We start from the raw sequence: 21,446 nt of genomic DNA on the forward strand, positions 1-21,446 counted from the left end.
AATAGGATATCATTAATTACTATAAGGTACTGTCATAAAGCCACATTTCATATGTGGGTAGAAAACCGCACTCAAATGGATTCCAGCATATCAGTTGAAAATAAATGGCTCTGAGCACTATGGGACTCAACTGCTGAGGTCATTAGTCCCCTAGAACTTAGAACTAGTTAAACCTAACTAACCTAAGGACATCACAAACATCCATGCCCGAGGCAGGATTCGAACCTGCGACCGTAGTGGTCTTGCGGTTCCAGACTGCAGCGCCTTTAACCGCACGGCCACTTCGGCCGGTCAGTTGAAAATAAACACCTGCAGTGACTAAATAGAGACGTCTTTGGAAGAGTAGCATGAACATGCAACATGCGACTAAGGACAATCATGACCAACGATCGGGTCTGTATTATTACGTTACACGCAGAAGGCTTGGCGATTATGGAAGCTGCGCGACGTATGCCGGAGTCAAGGTGACGTGGTATGGACACAGAACAGGCAATACGAAGAAGCGAGGTCCATTATCACACTGAATGCGAGGTCCCCTGCGGACATAAATTCGTGGTAGCGAGTTCACTATACTTCCAAATTATTCTGTACCAATCTCTTTTAATACTGCCGTGATTCTTCTCGCGGGTAGTTTTTGAGGGTTGTTTTGGTAGCATTGACACGAAAACAGGTGATAGTTCCGAGTATGGATGAATTGGAATGTGGTTCCTTGATTTTGATGACGATGGAGCCTCTCCTGGAGCTCGTAAGTTTGGTAGTGCTGGTAGGTATTGTTAAATGTGACAGAGGAGTGTTTTGGCGGTTAGGAATTTGGTTGGTTGATTTGGGGAGAGGGGACCAAGCAGCGAGCTCATGAGTCCCATCGGATTAGGGAGGGATGGGGAAGGCAGTCGGCCGTGCCCTTTCAAAGGAACCATCCCGGAATTTGCTCGGAACGATTTAGGGAAATAGTGGAAAACTTAAATCAGGGTGGCTGGACACGGGTTTTAACCGTCGTTCTCCCGAATGCGAGTCCAGTGCACCACCTCGCTGGTTGTAGGAGTTTGGGGTCACATCTAATCAATAAAACGGAAGAGCAAGGGTTTTTCGGTACTTTGACGATTTCGACCTGTATGTCGCCAGTGTCTGAAAGAGTTAGCTGGATCTTTTCGGTTTCACCCTCATGTTCACTTCTACTGGGTCTTTTGTTAGTTTTCGTGATAGGTTTAGGCTGTGCTGGAGGTGAGTTTACCGTAGAGAATGCTTACCTGCAGACATCGTTGTACGGCCTGTAGCTATTGTTGTTGCTGGTCGTATGATTGCTTATAGTGATGGTGTGATTAATGCAATTGCTGGTGATGTTGTGGCTGTGGAAGCTGCTGGCGATGACGCAACTGGTGCTGCGATTTCTGGTGGTGATGATACCGTTGGCTGGGCGGTCGATGTCGCCATTGTTGGTTCTGGAGTGCTGTGGAAACATCCTGCCTAAATCTGACAGCTAGTCATTGACCATGTTGTTGTCCAGATAGCTGGCAGCATTGTGAAGATTGCTGGTGCTGTTGCAGTAGCAGGAGTTCTTAGGAGTGTACTCATTCTGATAGTTTAGATGGTGCAATAGGACCCGGCGATGGAGGTAGAGTCCGTCCACGGCAGGAGATGACAACTCGGGGTCGGTGTGGGGAATATCTCTGGCTGTGAATCCAGCGGTGGCGATAGTACCCTGATGCGCTAAGAGAGGGATTTTAACTAACAGATTTCGAATCTGGAAGAGTAGCTTCTAGCACTTTGAGAATTAACGCTACCTTTGTGTGTGCTGATAGGCTGCTGGTACGCCGGCTGTGACTTCGTGTTTGTTGCTCGTTACTCAACCTCGCGATCACTGAGTTCTACGCAGCCATCTCTAGTGTGTTGTCAGTTGTTCTTATTTCAGTCGCTTCTTTGATTATACTACTCCAGAAGCCGTTAATGCGAGCCATGACAGATGTATCGCCAAATTTGTCTGGTGACCATGTCATAGAGTATGCTCAGACAAAGCGGTTTTTGGGAGGTAAAGTGCACACTTCTGTCCAACGTCACGTTTCCGCACTCTGAGGGTATTTTCTAAGTCCCTGACGCCTCTTTAACCAGACTCAGTAGTTACAAAATCGCCGACGAAAAACTAAAGATATATTTATTTTGTATGTCTTCAGCACGCGGCTTATCTAAGACGCAGCCACAGAATGGCAGATATGAAAACTTCTTTTCTTGCTCCTCACTGCGATTCTTATTTGCGATCCCTTTAGTTATACGCTGATGGTTGTAACTGTTGACCGTCGTTCCTGAAGCTCTTGCGTAGGTGCCCAGTTCGTGTGGCAGCTAATCAGCGCTTGAAATGTTTCTTCAGCGATGTACCAGCGTTTTTATGAGGGAGAGCTTTTGCTCTAGGAGATCGCGATGACGAACCGTTGTGAATAGCTTCTCTGTAGGCACTGTAACTAAGGCATGCGTTTCGTTTAGCGATGGACGATCACATGGAAGAAGAGCAAGCCATCGCCATTTTCTACTTCCGCAGTGAACTCGAGGATCTGGGATCCCGAAAAAGTAGGACAAACGGAAGACATCGGAGTAGTTCACAATGGCACAGCTACATTTTCTACGGGTAGGCTGTCAACACGCGAGTTTCCAAAGTACGCGCGCAATAAACTGGGAATTCCTGGAGAGAAGAACACGTTCTTTCCGCGAAACACTGTTGAGAAATGTTCTAGTAAGTTACGGGAATGCACTCGGCTGACATCTTCGACAACCATCAGTATTTCATCATGTGCATAGGCTGCCATTTGCCTTGAAAACAGCAGGGTGTGCATCTGTCGGTACACCGGTGGCTGTCGAAGAGGTCACCTGACTGCATTCCTGTGAATTATTTCAACAGTTTACGTGCCGAGAGGTACTCAGCCCGGTCGAGTTGGTCCCAACATTCTCGATTTTGTATAAATGCGGGGAGTTAGGTCGCCTGGAGGTAGGGTAAACTCACCCTTCTGCTCTTCGAACCACGCAGATACACTGCGAGCTGCGTGACACGTTGCATTGTCCTGCTGGTAGCTGCCATCGTGCCGAGGAAAAACAGTCTGCATGTAGAGGTGCAGATGGTCCCCAAGGATAGATACTTACATGTATTGATCCACTGTGCCATCCAGAATGATTAGATCACCAAGGCAAAGCAACGAAAACATTCCACAGACCATAAAGTGCCCTCCTCCGTCCTAGATTCTTCCGATAATTGTTGCAGGGTATTTGCTTTCAGAGGTTTCGCGCCATACACACCAACCAGCATCTATCATGTCGCCACTCAGCGGACGCGAAATGGCGGTACTGGAGTGCAAATTCCAACCTTCGTCGCCGATGAACAGCAGTCAGCATGGATACATGAACCAGGGACATGCTGCAGATGTCCATACACCCGCCACGATCCCTGAACAGTGGTTCAGGAGGCACTGTTGGTAGCCCCTTGGTCCATCTCGGCAGTCAGCTGCTGAACAGTTTCACTCCAGTTCGCCTGTACACATCTCCGTAGCCGTCGTTCGTCCCTGTCGTCTAGGTAGGGATGCCAACAAGCTGCCAGTTAAAACCGACACCAGTACAGGGTGTTTATAAATGAATATTGGGGTTTTAACGATTTATAATATTTATTACACTAAACTTGCAGTTATAAATGATATGTCAAATGAAAGAGCAACTCAAACAGTTGTGTTTGGCACCAGTGCGCATAGTGAAGTACGCGATTGGTTGAACTTCACTGTACCCAAGTGCTGGATAGGCCGCAAGGGGCCCAATGACAGGTCTTGCTTTGTATGGCCTCCACGTTCACCTGACCTAACGCCATGCGATTTTTCTTATGGGGCTTCATCAAGGATCGTGTGTACGTGCCTCCGCTACCAGCAGACCTCCCTGAATTACGAAACCGGATTGAAGCAGCTGCTGCTATAATCAGTGAAGACACACTTATCAACGTAAGGGAACAACTCGGCTATAGACTTGATGTGTACGGTGTGACAAATGGTGCTCACATTGAACATTTCTAAGGTTCTTGGTAAAACTGTTTGAGTTGCTCTTTCATTTGACATATCATTTATAACTGTAAGTTTAATACAGGGTGATGCAAAAAGAATACCACAACTTTAAAAACGTGTATTTAATGAAAGAAACATAATATAACCTTCTGTTATACATCATTACAAAGAGTATTTAAAAAGGTTTTTTTTTCACTCAAAAACAAGTTCAGAGATGTTCAATATGGCCCCCTCCAGACACTCGAGCAATATCAACCCGATACTCCAACTCGTTCCACACTCTCTGTAGCATATCAGTAACAGTTTGGATAGCTGCTGTTATTTCTCGTTTCAAATCATCAATGGTGGCTGGGAGAGGTGGCCGAAACACCATATCCTTAACATACCCCCATCAGAAAAAATCGCAGGCGGTAAGATCAGGGCTTCTTGGAGGCCAGTGATGAAGTGCTCTGTCACGGGCTGCCTGGCGGCCGATCCATCGCCTCGGGTAGTTGACGTTCAGGTAGTTACGGACAGATAAGTGCCAATGTGGTGGCGCTCCATCCTGCTGAAATATGAATTGTTGTGCTTCTTGTTCGAGCTGAGGGAACAGACAATTCTCTTACATCTCCAGATACTGTAGTCCAGTTACAAGTAGCACCTTCGAAGAAAAAGGGACCAAAAACTTTATTGGCTGAAATGGCAAGCGAACTAATGTACAACTAAATGAAACTTTATAGCTCCCTTAATTCGCCGACAGATAGTGCTTAGCTCTGCCTTTTGTCGTTGCAGAGTTTTAAATTCCTAAAGTTGTGGTATTCTTTTTGAATCACCCTGTATAATAAATATTGTAAAGCGTTAAAACCCCGATATTCATTTGTAAACACCCTATATTTTAGTTCTGCATAACCGGCATTTTTCGGTATTTATTTGGTCTCAGATATAACGGGTCTTCTATAGTTTTTACTATTAACCGAGTAAAAAACCCTAAAAATCCATTAGCAATAGCAGCAGTGCTAAAATTTCTCGTTGTTAAATAAACTAAACTAAACGCCTCCCGAAAAGGCCATGAAGGCCCAGCGGCACAGACTGGCCGCCGTGTCATCCTCAGCCCATAGGCGTCACTGGATGCGGATATGGAGGAGCATGTGGCCAGCAAACCGCTCTTCCGACCGTATGTCAGTCTCGGAAACCGGAGTTGTTAAATAAGTCTTTCTTTAAAAAAGGAGTAATTCTTATTCATAAAATTTGCATTCGTTTGAAGTATTGCGTTATTATAGAAAATGGAAAAAGTGCCGGCCGAAGTGGCCGTGCGGTTAAAGGCGCTGCAGTCTGGAACCGCAAGACCGCTACGGTCGCAGGTTCGAATCTTGCCTCGGGCATGGATGTTTGTGATGTCCTTAGGTTAGTTAGGTTTAACTAGTTCTAAGTTCTAGGGGACTAATGACCTCAGCAGTTGAGTCCCATAGTGCTCAGAGCCATTTGAACCATTTGGAAAAAGTGATCAGTGTTATTTTAATAACAGTGCTGACAGAAATGAGGAACAAATAAATGGCATAACAATTGGTACAGCATTGCTGAGGCAATAATGACCTGTTGTGGTGTGTCGTGGCTTAAGGCAAGCGTGTACATGCAGTGAGCAAGATCTTGTAAGATTATGTGATTGCCTTATCATTTTAAATCATTCACTAATCGAGCAGTCGCTCGGCAACAGCTACAGTTAGCAAATAATGTTGCGAGAATGTAAAAGGTGAACGACCTGTGACGTAACTTGTTTATTGTCGAAGCGCCGTCAGAGATGCAGTGAGTTATTGACTTTGAAAACCGCGGCGCGAAAAACGGACAGAAGAAGAACACTTTTACACCTTTATATATATATATATATATATATATATATATATATATATATATATATATATATATATGTACGAGATATTCTCGATGAACAGTTACTCATTCTTCTCTTGTCTCTTGTAACTTGTGTCGGACGCGTATGTCTTGCCGCCGTATTATTATCGTTAAAAATAATATTGTTTTAGTGTAAAGAAAATGTGTAATACTAAAAGCGCCTAGCAGTAGATTTATTGTGCGACGTGTATGTGAAAACGTCAAAGGAATTGTTTTCATTATGAGAAGTGCCAGTCAAAACGGCATCCATGTTAAATCCTTCATTGCAGTGTAAGTTCGTCTATTAATTGCCATAAATTCAGAGTTAAATGGAACTGGTGTATGGACTATTTATTTATTTAATATAGAATCTATGTCTCACTCCTTCATGAAGTTATTTAATTTTCTTTATGTTTCTGCCAAATAGAGAGTTCACAGTCACGAATTCTTTCGTCGAAATCGGACGGAAGTTGTATGCGGCGAAATATTTTCTCCGCGCCATATTCTACTGGTAAATGCATGATAAACTACGGTCTCTTAGGAAATTCATGTTGAGCTATCCAAAAATAATTATATTTTGAATAGGCATTTACTCTCCTCTGCAATGCAACTTCCGACTGATCAGACGATCAAACAAGAAACATCCGCACACGGTCGGCGTTCGCAAATATGTTTCCACCGCTGATTATAGCTATATGTTACAGCACAAAAGTAAACATATTGTTATAATTAGCGACTACGAACGGGGACATTTATAACTGTATGTTTATGTGTACACATTACGTAAACATATCGTTATAATCTACCGCTACCTGGTCTATAAAATTGTTTCTAGGTGTGGCGGGACATCCGTTGTGTTGCAAAACGGCACCAACGCTACGCTTACGAAGTGACATAGCAGTGAAGTACATGCTTCATTTGCCTTAAAAGGTTAAAGATTTTCCTGTTATTTCTACGAATTAGTAAAAGGAGAAGAAAATTATTTTAACAGTAATAAAGTAAAAACACAACAACAGTTCATTCAAAGTATACAATAAAAACCGAAGGTAGCACATCTGTTGTCTGTGTCTATATAATGGCACTATCAGCTTGTAGCCCTTGAAGAGGGACACATTAACACGAAAAACAGAGTTCTTCAGCCTCAGTTTTCATTCTTTAGCAATGACTATTCGTAATATCCAAATAACTGTATGAACCCCGATTACAACATAATTTCTGAGCAGAGCTTAAAAAAGTTTGAACCAACAGGCGAATACCACAGATTTTTTTGTAGTATTCAACCACTTTCACTTTTCGATAAAAGCAGTGAACGGTGGACGGAATAAGTTTTCTTTTATCTGCCTGTTAAATTTAATGTTTTGATTCTTTATACACTGGAGAGCCAAGGAAACTGGTACACCTGTTCAATATCGTGTAAGGCCCCGCGAGCACTCAGAAATGCCGCAAGACGACGTGGCATGCATTCGACTAATGTCTGAAGTAGTGCTGGAGTGAAGTGACATCACTCTTACGGATTTATGGACAGCCCTGCAGGATCCTGCGTGGCAGTCCATAAATCCGTAAGAGTACGAGGGGATGGAGATTTCTTCTGAACAGCACATTGCACGGATTCACAGATACGATGTCTCCATACCCGTACACGTCCATCCGCTCGATGTAATTTGAAACAAGACTCGTCCGACCAGGCAACGTGTTCCAGTCGTCAACAGTCCAATGTCGGTGTCGATGGGCCCAGGCGAGGCGTAAAGCCTTCTGTCATGCAGTCATCAAGAGTACAGGAGTGGGCCTTCAGCTCCGAAAGCCCATATCGATGATTTTTCGTTGAGTGGTTGGCATACTAACACTTGCTAATGCGCAGCATTGAAATCTGCAGCAATTGGGACTTCTGTCACGTCAAACTATTCTGTTCAGTCGTCGTTGGTCCCGTTCTTGGAGGATCTCTTGCCGGCCGCAGCGATGTCGAAGATTTGATGTTTGACAGGATTCCTGATATTCACGGTACACTCGTGAAATGGTCGTGAGGGAAAATCTCCACTTCATCGCTACCCTGGAGGCGTCGTGTCCCATCGCTCGTGCGCCGACTATAACCCCACGTTCAAAATCACTTAAATCTTGATAACCTGCCATAGTAGCAGCAGTAACCAGTCTAAAAACTGCGACAGACACTTGTCTTATAGAGGTGTTAACGACACAGTGCTGTATTCTGCCTGTTTACATATCTCTGTATTTGAATACGCATGCCCATTCCAGTTTCTTTGGCGCTTCAGTGTATATTGAAAGAGAGAGTCAAAATTTTTCAATCTTTCTTTGATTTTTGAGTTTATTAGTGGAAATAACAGGAATGAAAAACCGAAAATCGATTATTTAGAAAATCGGTTATCTTCAGCGGTGTTAGCAGTCAGGTTAAATTATCGTGGAAATAGACCGATATAACCGAAAAGCAGGTGTTTCAGCGATTACCGCCATTCCCAATCTATGGCCCATGGTGCACCACAGTTGCCTCGGTGCCGCTTTTGGGTACCGCCATTTTGTCATGTACGGTATACTTCAACCACGATGGCACAAATACAGCCGTTTCCGAACTGTTTCGTGCCTCTGCCCGAAAGCCAATGATCGTGCCGGTTTGGACTTCAAATAAATCGCACCGTTTCCGCATTACGACGACGACTGCACTGTTTTCCACGTCACCCCGACACGTTTTATATACCCTCCACTGCTAGGGCTGCACCCCGCCGTCTGTGAGTGAATATTGCACATTCATGTTGAACATAGGCGGTAGTCACGTCAATGGGACAGGACCGTGGAAATCGCAACTGAAGAGTATCCAGTGTCAAACATTGTTTTTAAGTTTCTTGTCAATTTCATGGTTTAGTTTGCAACTGCTCTTTCCTCCACAACTTTGCTAAACTAATGTATTTAAAGATACACTGATGAGCAGAAACTTTATGATCACCTGCTTAATAGGTTGTTTGTCTGTCATCACAAATTCTGTGTATCAGGGACCCGCCGGTTTGTAGGTAGGTTTATGGAGGTGTGTGGCACTATATTTCTACGCACAGGTCACGTTATTCGTATAAATAACGGGCCGCTGATTTGCAGCGACCCCGCGGGGTTCAATAGGATTTACATCAGGCGAATTTGGCCGCCGGGACAACAATGTGAGTTCACTATGATGCTCCTCAAACCACGGTAGCGCGGTTTTGGTTCCGAGACGGGGACCATTATACTGCTGAAGTATGGCACCACCTGCCGGCCGCTGTGACCGAGCAGTTCCAGGCGCTTCAGTCCGGAACCGCGCGACTGCTTCGGTCGCAGGTTCGAATCCTGCCTCGGGCATGGATGTATGTGATGTTCTTAGGTGAGTTAGCTTTAAGTATTTCTAAGTTCTAGGGGACTGATGACCATAGATGTTAAGCCCCATAGTGCTCAGAGCCATTTGAACCATTTTTGGGGGGACTGATGAGCTCAGATGTTAAGTCCCTTGGTGCTCAGAGCCATTTGAACCATTTGATGACACCGGGAAAGAAATCAAGAATGAGGGGATACAGGTGGTTCGCAGCTGTCAGCGTCTGTGAGATTACTACCACAGGTTCCATGTAAGCACAGGAATGTCTCCCGCAGCACAACACCGCTCTCACCAGCCTGCGTTCGTGGCGCGCTGCATGTTTAGAGCCACCATTCACCTCGATGACGGCGTTCTTGGAGACGACCTAGTATAGCAAAAATGTGATTCACCCAAAGAGCCGACACGTTTCCATTGATCGACGGTCGAATTCCGATGGTATTCGTAATTGACTGCAATCGTAATTGACGATGTCGTTGGGTCGACATGTTAACATGTACGGGCGGTCCGCTGTGGAGCTCCATGTTCAACAAAGAAAGATCAACGGTGTGCTCCGAAACACTCATGTGTGCACCAGCATTGTGCTCTTTCGGCAGAGATGCCACTGATCAAATGGTTCAAATGGCTCTGAGCACTATGGGACTCAACTGCTGTGGTCATCAGTCCCCTAGAACTTAGAACTACTGAAACCTAACTAACCTAAGGACATCACACACAGCCATGCCCGAGGCAGGATTCGAACCTGCGACCGTAGCAGTCGCACGGTTCCGGACTGCGCGCCTAGAACCGCGAGACCACCGCGGCCGGCTGCCACTGATCACCATCTATCCTACTTTACAGAGCAGACAAGCCCCACGTTCTGTGATGAGTCGTGGACATCCAACCATTTAGTACCTAGTGATATTTTCACTGTCTTTCTTCCTCTTTCCACAGATGCTCAAGACAGTAGCACTTCAACATTCGACCAGTTTCGCATCTTTCAAGATAGCCGTTCATAGGCTTTGTGTAACAATGATGTGCCCTTTGTCAAAGTCACTTGTTGTTGTTGTTGTGGTCTTCAGTCCTGAGACTGGTTTGATGCAGCTCTCCATGCTACTTTATCCTGTGCAAGCTTCTTCATCTCCCAGTACCTACTGCAGCCTACATCCTTCTGAATTTGCTTAGTGTACTCATCTCTTGCTCTCCCTCTACGATTTTTACCCTCCACGCCGCCCTCCAATGCTAAATTTGTGATCCCTTGATGGCTCAGAACATGTCCTACCAACCAATCCCTTCTCCTTGTCAAGTTGTGCCATAAACTCCTCTTCTCCTCAATTCTATTCAATACCTCCTCATTAGTTATGTGATCTACCCATCTAATCTTCAGCATTCTTCTGTAGCACCACATTTCGAATGCTTCTATTCTCTTCTTGTCCAAACTATTTATCGTCCATGTTTCACTTCCATACATGGCTACACTCCATACAAATACTTTCAGAAACGACTTCCTGACATTTAAATCTATACTCGATGTTAACAAATTTTTCTTCTTCAGAAACGCTTTTCTTGGCATTGTCAGTCTACATTTTATATCCTCTCTACTTCGACCATCATCAGTTATTTTGCTCCCCAAATAGCAAAACTCCTTTACTACTTTAAGTGTCTCATTTCCTAATCTAATTCCCTCAGCATCACCCGACTTAATTCGACTACATTCCATTATCCTCGTTTTGCTTTTGTTGATGTTCATCTTATACCCTTCTTTCAAGACACTGTCCATTCCGTTCAATTGCTCTTCCAAGTCCTTTGCTGTCTCTGACAGAATTACAATGTCATCGGCGAACCTCAAAGTTTTTATTTCTTCTCCATGGGTTTTAATACCTACTCCGAATTTTTCTTTAGTTTCCTTTACCGCTTGCTCAATATACAGATTGAATAACATCTGGGAGAGGCTACAACCCTGTCTCACTCCCTTCCCAACCACAGCTTCCCTTTCATGCCCCTCGAGTCTTACAACTGCCATCTGCTTTCTGTACAAACTGTAAATAGCCTTTCACTCCCTATAATTTACCACATGCCACCATCAGAATTTGAAAGAGAGTATTCCAGTCAACATTGTCAAAAGCTTTCTCTAAGTCTACAAATGCTAGAGACGTAGATTTGCCTTTCCTTAATCTTTCTTCTAAGATAAGTCATAGGGTCAGTATTGCCTCACGTGTTCGAATATTTCTATGGAATCGAAACTGATCTTCCCCGAGGTCGGCTTCTACCAGTTTTTCCATTCGTCTGTAAATAATTCGCGTTAGTACTGTAAATAATTCGCCTTAGTATTTTGCAGCCGTGGCTTATTAAACTGATAGTTCGGTAATTTTCATATCTGTCAACACCTGCTTTCTTTGGGATTGGAATTATTATATTCTTCTTGAAGTCACTTACCTCAGTGGATTTCCCCATTTGTAGCCCACATCTTCCCCCGTTCATGTCTGCTTTTGCCAACGCGTCATGTGCCCGCAACGCCACCAAGTGGTATCGAACGTAGCGGTGTTCAGCGTCATAATGTTTTCGCTTACTAACGTATAAACTTCTTGAATGCTGTTTCAGAGGTCCTGACCCCAATGATATCCTGCCCATGTTTGGTTGGCTGCACATGCCCTCTTTCTTGTTGGCAGGAGACTGGGCGACTTTTCACGACGGTGCCCTGCATGCTGTACGTGGCGGCCAAAGATGTGCCGCTGGCAGGTGGCCGGTACATCGCAGCCCGAGGCACCACGTTGCTGATCGCCTACTACCTCATGCACCGTCACCCAGACCTTTTCCCGGAGCCAGACAAGTTCGACCCCGGCCGGTTCCTGGAGGGCGGCAGCGCCGAGTCCAGGAAAGCTTATAGCTACGTTCCATTCGGCATCGGTTCGCGCAAGTGCGTGGGGGAGCGGTACGCAGTTTTGCAGATGAAGGTCGTCCTAGCGACGGTTCTGCGCCGCTACCATATACTGCCTGGAACGAGCAGGGAGGAGCTGGAAGACAGTGTGGTTTCAATGGTATCCCAGCCAGTCACTGGGTTTCGAGTTACTTTCATCCCACGAGATAACATTCCTTCCAGTTCTGTCTGAGAGAAGACTGTGTTGGAAAAGTTATTTACGCGGGTCACTCCAAAAGAAATGCACACTATTTTTTTTAAATCCATCTTTTGTTCTACATGTTAAGTTTTACAGTGTGTACATACATCCTTTAGGAACAATATTTTCATTTCTCCACATAATTTCCATCCCTCTCAACTGCCTTACGCCATCTTGGAACCAGCGCCTGTACACCCGCACAGTAAGATTCTGGACCAACCTGTTGGAGCCACTTTTTGGCAGCGTGCACAAGGGAGTCATCATCTTCAAACCTCGTTCCACGAAGAGAGTCTTTCAGTTTCCCAAAGAGATGATAGTCACATGGAGCCAGGTCAGGACTGTAAGGCGGGTGTTTCAGTGTTGTCCATCCCAGTTTTGTGATCGCTTCCATGGTTTTTTTACTGACATGTGGCTGTGCATTGTCGTGCAACAGCAAAACGTCCTGCTTTTACCGATGTGGTCGAACACGACTCAGTTGAGCTTGAAGTTTCTTCAGTGTCGTCACATATGCATCAGTATTTATGGTGGTTGCACTTGGCATGATGTCCACAAGCAAGAGTCCTTCGAAATCGTAAAACACCGTAGCCATAACTTTTCCAGCAGAAGGTCTGCTTTTTTTTTTCTTGGGTGACTTTGCATGATGCCACTCCATTGATTGCTTCTTCGTCTCTGGTGAAAAATGATGGAGCCATGTTTCATCATCTGTCACAATTCTTCCAAGAAATTCATCTCCGTCATTCTCGTACTGTTCCAAAAGTTCGCTGCATACCGTTTTTCTTGTTTCTTTGTGAGCCACTGTCAACATCCTGGGAACCCAGCTGGCACAAACCTTTTTTAACGCCAACACTTTCAGTATTCTGCAAAGACTTCCTTCCCCAATCCCAACGTAGCGTGACAATACGTTCACTGTGATGCATCTGTCAGCAATCACCAATTCGTTAACTCTCTGCACATTGCCTGGAGTGTGTGCAGTACGAGGCCTGCCGGTGCGAGGACAATCCTCAATATTGCCGTTCCCGCTTTCATCACGTAACCTGCTTGCCCACCGAATAACTGTACTGCGATCGACAGCAGCATCTCCATACACCTTTTTCAACCTCTTGTGGATGTTTCCCACTGTCTCGTTTTCACAGCACAGGAATTCTATGACAGCACGTTGTTTCTGACGAACGTCAAGTTTAGCAGCCATCTTGAACACATGCGGTGACGGCGTCACTCACGGGAACATGTTGAACTAAGTTTGAAAACAAGCGGGAAGGATGTATCTACGCATTGTAAAACTTTCAATCATGCAGAAAGAAAACTGTATTTTTACAAAAATAGTGTGCATTTCTTTTGGCGTGACCCTCGTAGCTGCAAACTTTCAGTTGCCCTTGTGGTTTTACAGTCAATTCACACTGGACGTCAGCGGAACGCCCCTGTAGAGGAATGGTGTCTTCACATTAGACGGTATAGGAATACGACATGGCAGTGCCTATGTTATTCTGAATTACGCTGCAAAGTTTCTTTGGACATGGAAGCATGTCCAAAGGAGTAGGCACTGTGGCGACTACAGCCGTTATGAAACACATTAAATGTGACGAAATTGCGAATATGGACAACAATCAGCTTCTAAATGGGTTGACAACAATAAAATTTGTGCCGGAACGCGATTCGAACCTAGATTTCCTACTTACCACGAGCGGTCGCCTTACCATTTGGTCATCCACGCATGACTCACTGCCAGATCCAGACTTCCATATGTCGTCAGCCACGTGTCTACACCCTGTACTCGTACATCCATTATGTACATTCCCGTACAGGTGAGAGATGTTACTTGTAGGTCACTTGCCCGATGTCGGTGGACAAGAACTATACTGCAGTGCCGGTGTTATTGGGAATTACGATGCAAAGTTCCTTTGAGCATGCATGCATGTCCAAAGGAAAAGGCACTGCAGCGTCTGCAGCCGTTATGAAATACAACAAATGTATTCGCAGTTGCGAGGGAACTTCGTATCGTACTCTGACTAACACAGACACTGTAATATCGTATTTATCCGCCGACAATGCCTCCCACTGCGCAAGCTACTTTCAACTAACATGTCTCACCTGTATGGGAATATATATAAGGTATGTACAAGTACAGGCTGTAGTCGCACAGTTAACAATGTATGGAAGTTTGAGTCTGGCCATAAGGCGTGCACAGATAGTCAAATGGTAAGATGACTGCTCGCTATGGGCAGGAAATCCGGGTTCGAGTTGTGTTCCGGTACAAATTTTCATTGTCATCATTCCTTTTCTACAGCTGATGGTTGTGTATTTCACACTGCAATTACATTTAATGGAGCAGAAATACAACGTCACTTCGTTTAGCACAGTGCAGAACAGTGAAACTACGTTTCTTACATATCATATATGATACAGAAAGACAAAAGACAGTACCAGATATGATACAGAAAGACAAAAGACAGTACCAGAATGAAGGAACTAGTCGTTTGTAATCTTGGTCTCTGCCTGGCAAACAACAGAGCGCCAGAATTAATGCTACTTGCTCATGTGATGGTTGTATACATTCACAATAAATAACTACCGACATTGGATATAGTTGATTGTGTGGTGGTAGAAATTGTTTACTGTTTGTGTGTGTGTGTGTGTGTGTGTGTGTGTGTGTGTGAGTGATTGCGTTTTGTCTTTCTGGTGCAAATGTCTCTGAGCACTATGGGACTTAACATTTGTCTTTCTGCATATGATATACTATGGTTCTTGCTCAGAATAGCCCCACGTTCAAATGGTTCAAATGGCTCTGAGCACTATGGAACTTAACTTCTGAGGTCATCAGTCCCCTAGAACTGAGAACAACGTAAACCTAACTAACCTAAGAACATCACACACATCCAAGCCCGAGGCAGGATTCGAACCTGCGACCGTAGCGGTCACGCGGTTCCAGACAGTAGCGCCTATACCCGCCGGCCACCCCGGCCGGCATAGCCCCACGCACCAAGGTTTTAAATTGCCTTATGCAGCGCTCCCTCATTGCATATTTGCCTTGGAAATAACTGAGTTTCCACCTGTCCAAATGTCGGTGGTGGTCGAAGACGTCACTGGGAGGCATTCTCGTAAATTGTTTGAACATTTTATACATTGAGAGAATCTCAGGTCGCACAATGGTAAAGTTTGTTAAGGGCCAAAGCAAAATTCACAACTGATTTCCTTAACAAAGGGTCTGTACTGAACTATCGAGAAATGAAGCAGTAAGAAAATTTCAGAACACAGTTGCTCGTGACGACATTCTTGAATAAATGCTTCATGAGTTTGTTGTCATGTCAGATTTATGTGTAATTTCAAGCTTTCGGCGATTGGCTGTGTCGTCATCGTTGCGAGTTATTTGGGGACTGCATTGTACTTTATTTAGTTCAGGGACGACCAAGAATTCGGCTCACTAGCCGTGCTCTGACACGAGTGCCATAGTGCTCAGCCTCACTGTACGTTTGCCCCACCAGCACAGTGCGTTGTCTGAGCGCAAGGAGGGGGAAGAGTGGGAAACTGGAAGTGCGCCACATTTAAATGGCAATGCAGTCCTACTGCATATGGCTCTTTTTTATATTTCGTATTTCACAACAACATAGATCACAGCAAAACAAATTTTCTGCATTATTTAACTGTTTTTGACAGGCTCAAGACATAATTGTTATCCGCTATAAACTTTACGGACAGATACGGAAAATATAGATTTTTCGCACTCACAGTTGTGACTTTTTTGCTTGCATTATCAAAAAAATGTCCTTCACAAAAATATGTCGATCGAGATAATGTAGCACATTTGCAAACTATTTAGGGATACATGGAAACCTGTACCCGAGGAAAGCAACGTAGGCATCCTGGATTGTTTTAATGTAAAAGGATTTGCCATTAAAGTGCGAATTATCTTGCAGGCCAGTCAGTTACATATGCACATCTACAAGTGCACTATGAACTGAAGTGGTGAATGGTCTTGAAAACAGATGTAAAATTGATAGTGTCCTCAAAACTTCTAGAAAACTGTCCTAATTCTTTCAAGGCTACAATGAATTCTTTAGAGCTCCCTTTTCTTTACTGGCAATGAGCTTGTGCTTGTCAGAATGTGTCCCGTTTATAACTCGATTTTCTTTTTAAAAGCTTCCCCATCAAATACTCACTTTGCAGTGTCGTACTGTGGGCAGTATGCAAGGTCTGCAATCCATTCCGGATTTTCTAATATTCGTTCCTGCACTCCTTTTTCCTTCATATATTCCACAATAACATGTTTTAAACCGAAAAATCGTCCAGGCATGGCCCTTGACTGAACCAACGTACTTTGTAGTACTCTTCGTTCATCTCCATCGACAACTGTTGCAACTGTCAGTGGAATAATGTGGGAAACTTCAGAAATTTTACTCTCCGTACCACTAATTTCTTCAAGTGCTGTATGCCTGCAAATTTAGCAAAAAGTGCTTGTTGATGTAGAGAACGATAAATCCCGTCTGTTGTGCATTGTAATCTTTTACTCTATCATTGTCAAGTGGATCTTCAAAATCTTTCTGGATGGTACTGTAATATTGTTTCATTGCAAATTGGCAGTACCCGTCACATGTGGGACTGCATAATACACACTGAGAATTCTCATCCCTCTCTTCTGTCATTCCCACTCATTTTTAAATACTTGTGACGATAGATCACTAGAATGGATGTTTGTTAACAGGCACTGTATCTGTGATTGTCTTTCATACAAAGAACAAATATCGATGGGTAAACACCGCTGACACCACGATTCCGCCGAACTGAAGAGAGTCGTTCCGACCGAAAAATGCTACCCCGCAATATTAAATAAGATGTCGCGCTGTGCCGAGTACTTCCGAGAAGGACCGAACAAAGACCAGACGAGTCGAACCTTGGCCCACAAGCTGCCCACACACTCGGCACGCGTTAAGTTTCGCACGCTGTGGCCGACCGTGTGCCATGGAGTATGGCAGTACGTCACGGATGTTCCCTACGCTACCAGACATTATGTTGGTTGTACAACATTGGTTGCGATGCTGATTTCTTTAGATGCTAGTAACTTCGATAATTTCTCTGCAGCATGAAGCTGAAAGATACAGAAATAACTAATCCTCCGTCGAATGAAACTAGTGTCGTTACCAAAGTTATTCCGTCACGCCTACCATTACGTCAAACGTAAGTTGTGTTTTTTTTCTTCTTTAGAAGTGCATAATTTTTCACTATTTGAACCACTTTCATCTAAAAAATATTTTTATTAATGTAAGTTATTATTTACGCTTGGTTTAGGCCTTTTCCTTGTCCCAGTATTGTATTGTAAAATCTAATTGTTCCCAAGAAATTTAACGTTGACGTTCCGTTCAGTGCCGTTCCGCTGACGACCAGTGTGAATGCCGCCATTTGAAAACTGTTGTGGAATGTTTCAATGTTCCGTTCTATTCCGTCAACTATGAATCGAGATTTACCCGATTGTTCTGCAGTAAGGAACGAGTCTCCAAATTGTAATACAGCTAAGTAATGTGTCAGACAAGTTTAGTTGTACCTCCCCTATTCTGGGATAGATTGGTGTCAAAGTGCTGCCCAAAAAAAAGACGTTTTTTGATACCCCAATTGCTAAAGAAGCAAGAAAAAATTATTTAATTAATTTGGCAAGATTAAAGCATTATGGGGTATATATTTTACATTAGATTCATTACAATATTTGCAAATTACCATCACATAAACAGTGCAAAGGAAGTAACAGAATTTATATATATTCTTTCATAGCAAGTACAACAATAAAGAAATTGCAACCAAGGAGATTTAAATATAGTAGCTAGCAACAATGGACTCGACGGAAGGGAGTGTAGGATGGAGGCGCAGAAGAATGAGACTGAAAAAATGTGTAGACAGGAGGAAGCAAAGTGGCTTGACTTATTGAGCAATAACAAGGGAAATAAGTACACCTGGGTGCATTTAAGTCACTTTTTGGCAAACGAGAGACGTTAGTTTTTTTTTTTTTTGGGGGGGGGGGGGGGGGGGGAGAATGATATTCTGTTTGCAGAACGTAGCGCTTTAGCTCCTTCTTCAAAACAATACGGCATGGAAATTCGCACATAACTCACGGCAGCTTGTTCCAGAGGTGGACAGCACTAACAGAAAGGGAATTTACTAATGCTCTTGTTTTACGGTCGGGCATGGCAATCATTAATGGGAACTTACGTTTCGGTTATAATGAGATGACATACTTGATCTCTCATGTGGAGTACTGGGGTGCACGCACACCTGGAAACCATTAAAGTAGATATTGGTAACAGTTGGCCGGAATGTTATATAACGTTAGTGAAAGCAATAAAACTGAAACATCCCCTTAGAAAAAATTTATAATGACTGTGCTGGTAAACGTCTTACGTTATTTGATTTTTCAAACAGCTGAGCAAAACTCAACGTACTCAGCCATTTCTCTCTTTACTTATTCTGATCAACTCTAAACTGACACACAATAATTTTTTTAGCGCAACGCAATTTGACTTTCAATAATCCCTACAGAAGAATGGCCCTGACTAACAACAACCTCTACCTTACATGAATCATTTACCTCACAAAAATCTTCGGTACTCAAACTGCTGCAATACAGCGAGCGCCAATACTGCCAGCTAAATAAAAGATTCTAACTACTGAAGTCACTAACTACTCATAGGCATTGTTAGCAAATGAAAGATTTTGATAGAGAAGAAGCAATGTATTTACCTTAACAGAGTTCAAAAGTCATAATATATATATATCAGTTCATGACATCGAGTCTTACAAATTTCCTTTTTTTGATGGACACATGTCCAGATCGTCCGCGCTCAAAACTCTGCCATCTCTCTCCCCACATCCACCAATGCTGGCGGCTCACCTCCAACTGCGCAACGCTACGCGCTGTTCACATCCAGCTGCCCAACAGTACAATAGCAAATATTCCAACAATGCCAACCAGCCACAGATTGCACACAGCACAGCCAGTGATTATCATACAGAGCGCTACGTGGCGTTACCAACATAAAAACCTAAACAGCCTACTTACAAAACTAATACAAAACGTGGAGTCGTTCACACATTTTTTTTTTCAGAATGGTCAAATGCAGACCGCCATACAGGTCATGTAATAAGACTCTGCTATCCTAACAGACAGACACACAACAGTTTACAGACAACTATGCGTCGTTCTCGGAGATTTGATTATCATAAATTAATATGATCTTGCTCTTCAATTCCCATGAAGTAATTAATGTCATGTTTAGAGACTGAGACGAGCATGAACTAGAATCTTAACGAATATTGTATGTTTTAGAAAATTACTCATAAAGTGTAGCATAGGTTTGGGGCGAAGTGGGATTCTAGCTGTGGGCTGTGCAAGCTGGAACTGATTTTATAAATAATTTAATCAAACATAACACACCCTTTTTGATAACTGGCAAATAGTAACATAAATCAACTGAATTTGTAGCTCTACCTTTTATTTTTTTATTTTTTTGGTTACATGCAAATATGATCCTGGGATATGCCCTAAATACCTAAATAAAATTTCCCCTTCCATACAAAGTTCACATGCATCAAATTACATAATCTAACCACACTTTTTAAAGTAACAGAAGAAGAGACGAAAAGCAGTAGCTTACTTTGCGCAAGGTATGATTTTGGGCGTAAACAGACACTTGACTCAGTTCCATGAATGTACGAAGTTGTGATAAGCACAAAAACTAGCATCATTAATGTGTAAGTGACCCACCTTGTAGCTAAGTTACGTGCAGTGGACATGTTTGGACCAGACTGCTAGCCTAACCATTCTACGTGGGGTGTTCAATAAGTAATGCAACACATTTCTTTTTCTCACCCAATATCAGTTGAAAAAATGTGGAATTTCTTATGGGATATGGTGGAATATTCCCGCTTCAGCCCCAGTAGTTTGTTGAAGTTCCGATAGGTGGTAGCACTATAAGTAGTCTTCAAAATGGCGTCTTTAACGGAGGTGCGTGAGAAGCAGAGATCTGTCACCGAGTTTCTTTTGGCGGAAAACCAGAGAATCCCAGATATTCGCAGGCCACTGCAGAATGTCTACGGAGAACTGGCAGTGGACAAAAGCATTCTGAGTCGTTGGTTGAGGCTTCTGTCATCATCGCAGCAAGGACGGCGCAAACGTGTCAGAGATCCCAAGTGCTGGCCAGCCGCACGCAGCTGTGACTGTCAGTGTTGGAATGTGCGGACGCTCTCATTCGAAGTGATCGACAGATCACAACAAACACCTCGCTGCTCAACTGGACGTCTCTGTTGACAGTGCTGACACACTCTTTCACCAGTTGGCGTACTCACAGACAATAAGAGCGCCTGTTACGATACTGATCGTGACAATTTTTTGGACCAGCGAATGACGCACCGTGCAGGAGGCAGAGCGTTGTTGATGGGGAGATTATTGATGCTCCGACGTCAACCTGTAGAGTTGTACCAAGTGGGGACACTGGCTCTTCCAATATGATGGCGTAAGGCTGTCGCACTGAACGGCGATTATGTCGAAAAACAGGGTTTTGTAGCAAGAAGAATGGGGAGTAATATGGTGTACAGGAATCCCGAATAAAAACAGCCTGCTTTCTAAAAAAAAAATTTGCATTACTTACTGAACGTATCTGGTATTTAGAAGCCTGAAATCCAAAGACGCACAGGAATCACGTCATAGCTGAGATGGCGAAGTAAGATCCAAGACAATTAAAGTGGGCTTGCACAGCCAGTAAACTGTATAAACATCAAAAGGATTGCTCCTGTTCTGTGGTGTAACTGCCTTTTGCCATGTATCAAGGAACTTTTATAGCTGAGAGTGATCCGTTACACAAATACAGCGCTTAACATTATCTACTTGCCCCAGAGTGTCAAATAGTTTAGAGTTCCATGAACATTAATTGAGTATTAGCTCCAGTTTCTATCCTAAGGGGAATACTGTCCAATAGAAATTTAATTAGTGAACTCTAGAGCAGTCTATGAAGGACGGTACGTGACTGGACACTTGAAGTAATTTTCTCTCAGAGGGTACTTGAGGCTATATTTTACAGGAGGAGGGAAGCTGTGCAGGTATGCACGTTGTGGCTAAGCTTAACGAACTAAGTAGTTACG

The 21,446-nt window shown here is 43.6% G+C and overlaps 1 protein-coding gene across 1 annotated transcript in view; it reads left to right on the top strand.

Moving 5' to 3' along the window:
• LOC126195741 (cytochrome P450 4g1-like) overlaps positions 1–14,908 on the top strand; it is a 122,216-nt gene extending 107,308 nt beyond the window's left edge. The window contains exon 6 of the mRNA XM_049934368.1: positions 11,883–14,908. Within this exon, the coding sequence (XP_049790325.1) occupies positions 11,883–12,323 (441 nt within the window). The 3' untranslated portion in view covers positions 12,324–14,908. The remainder of the gene's footprint in view (positions 1–11,882) is intronic.
• Positions 14,909–21,446: the final 6,538 nt, after the last annotated feature.

Source organism: Schistocerca nitens, chromosome 7 (assembly GCF_023898315.1).
Source record: "Schistocerca nitens isolate TAMUIC-IGC-003100 chromosome 7, iqSchNite1.1, whole genome shotgun sequence".
NCBI lineage: Eukaryota > Metazoa > Arthropoda > Insecta > Orthoptera > Acrididae > Schistocerca > Schistocerca nitens.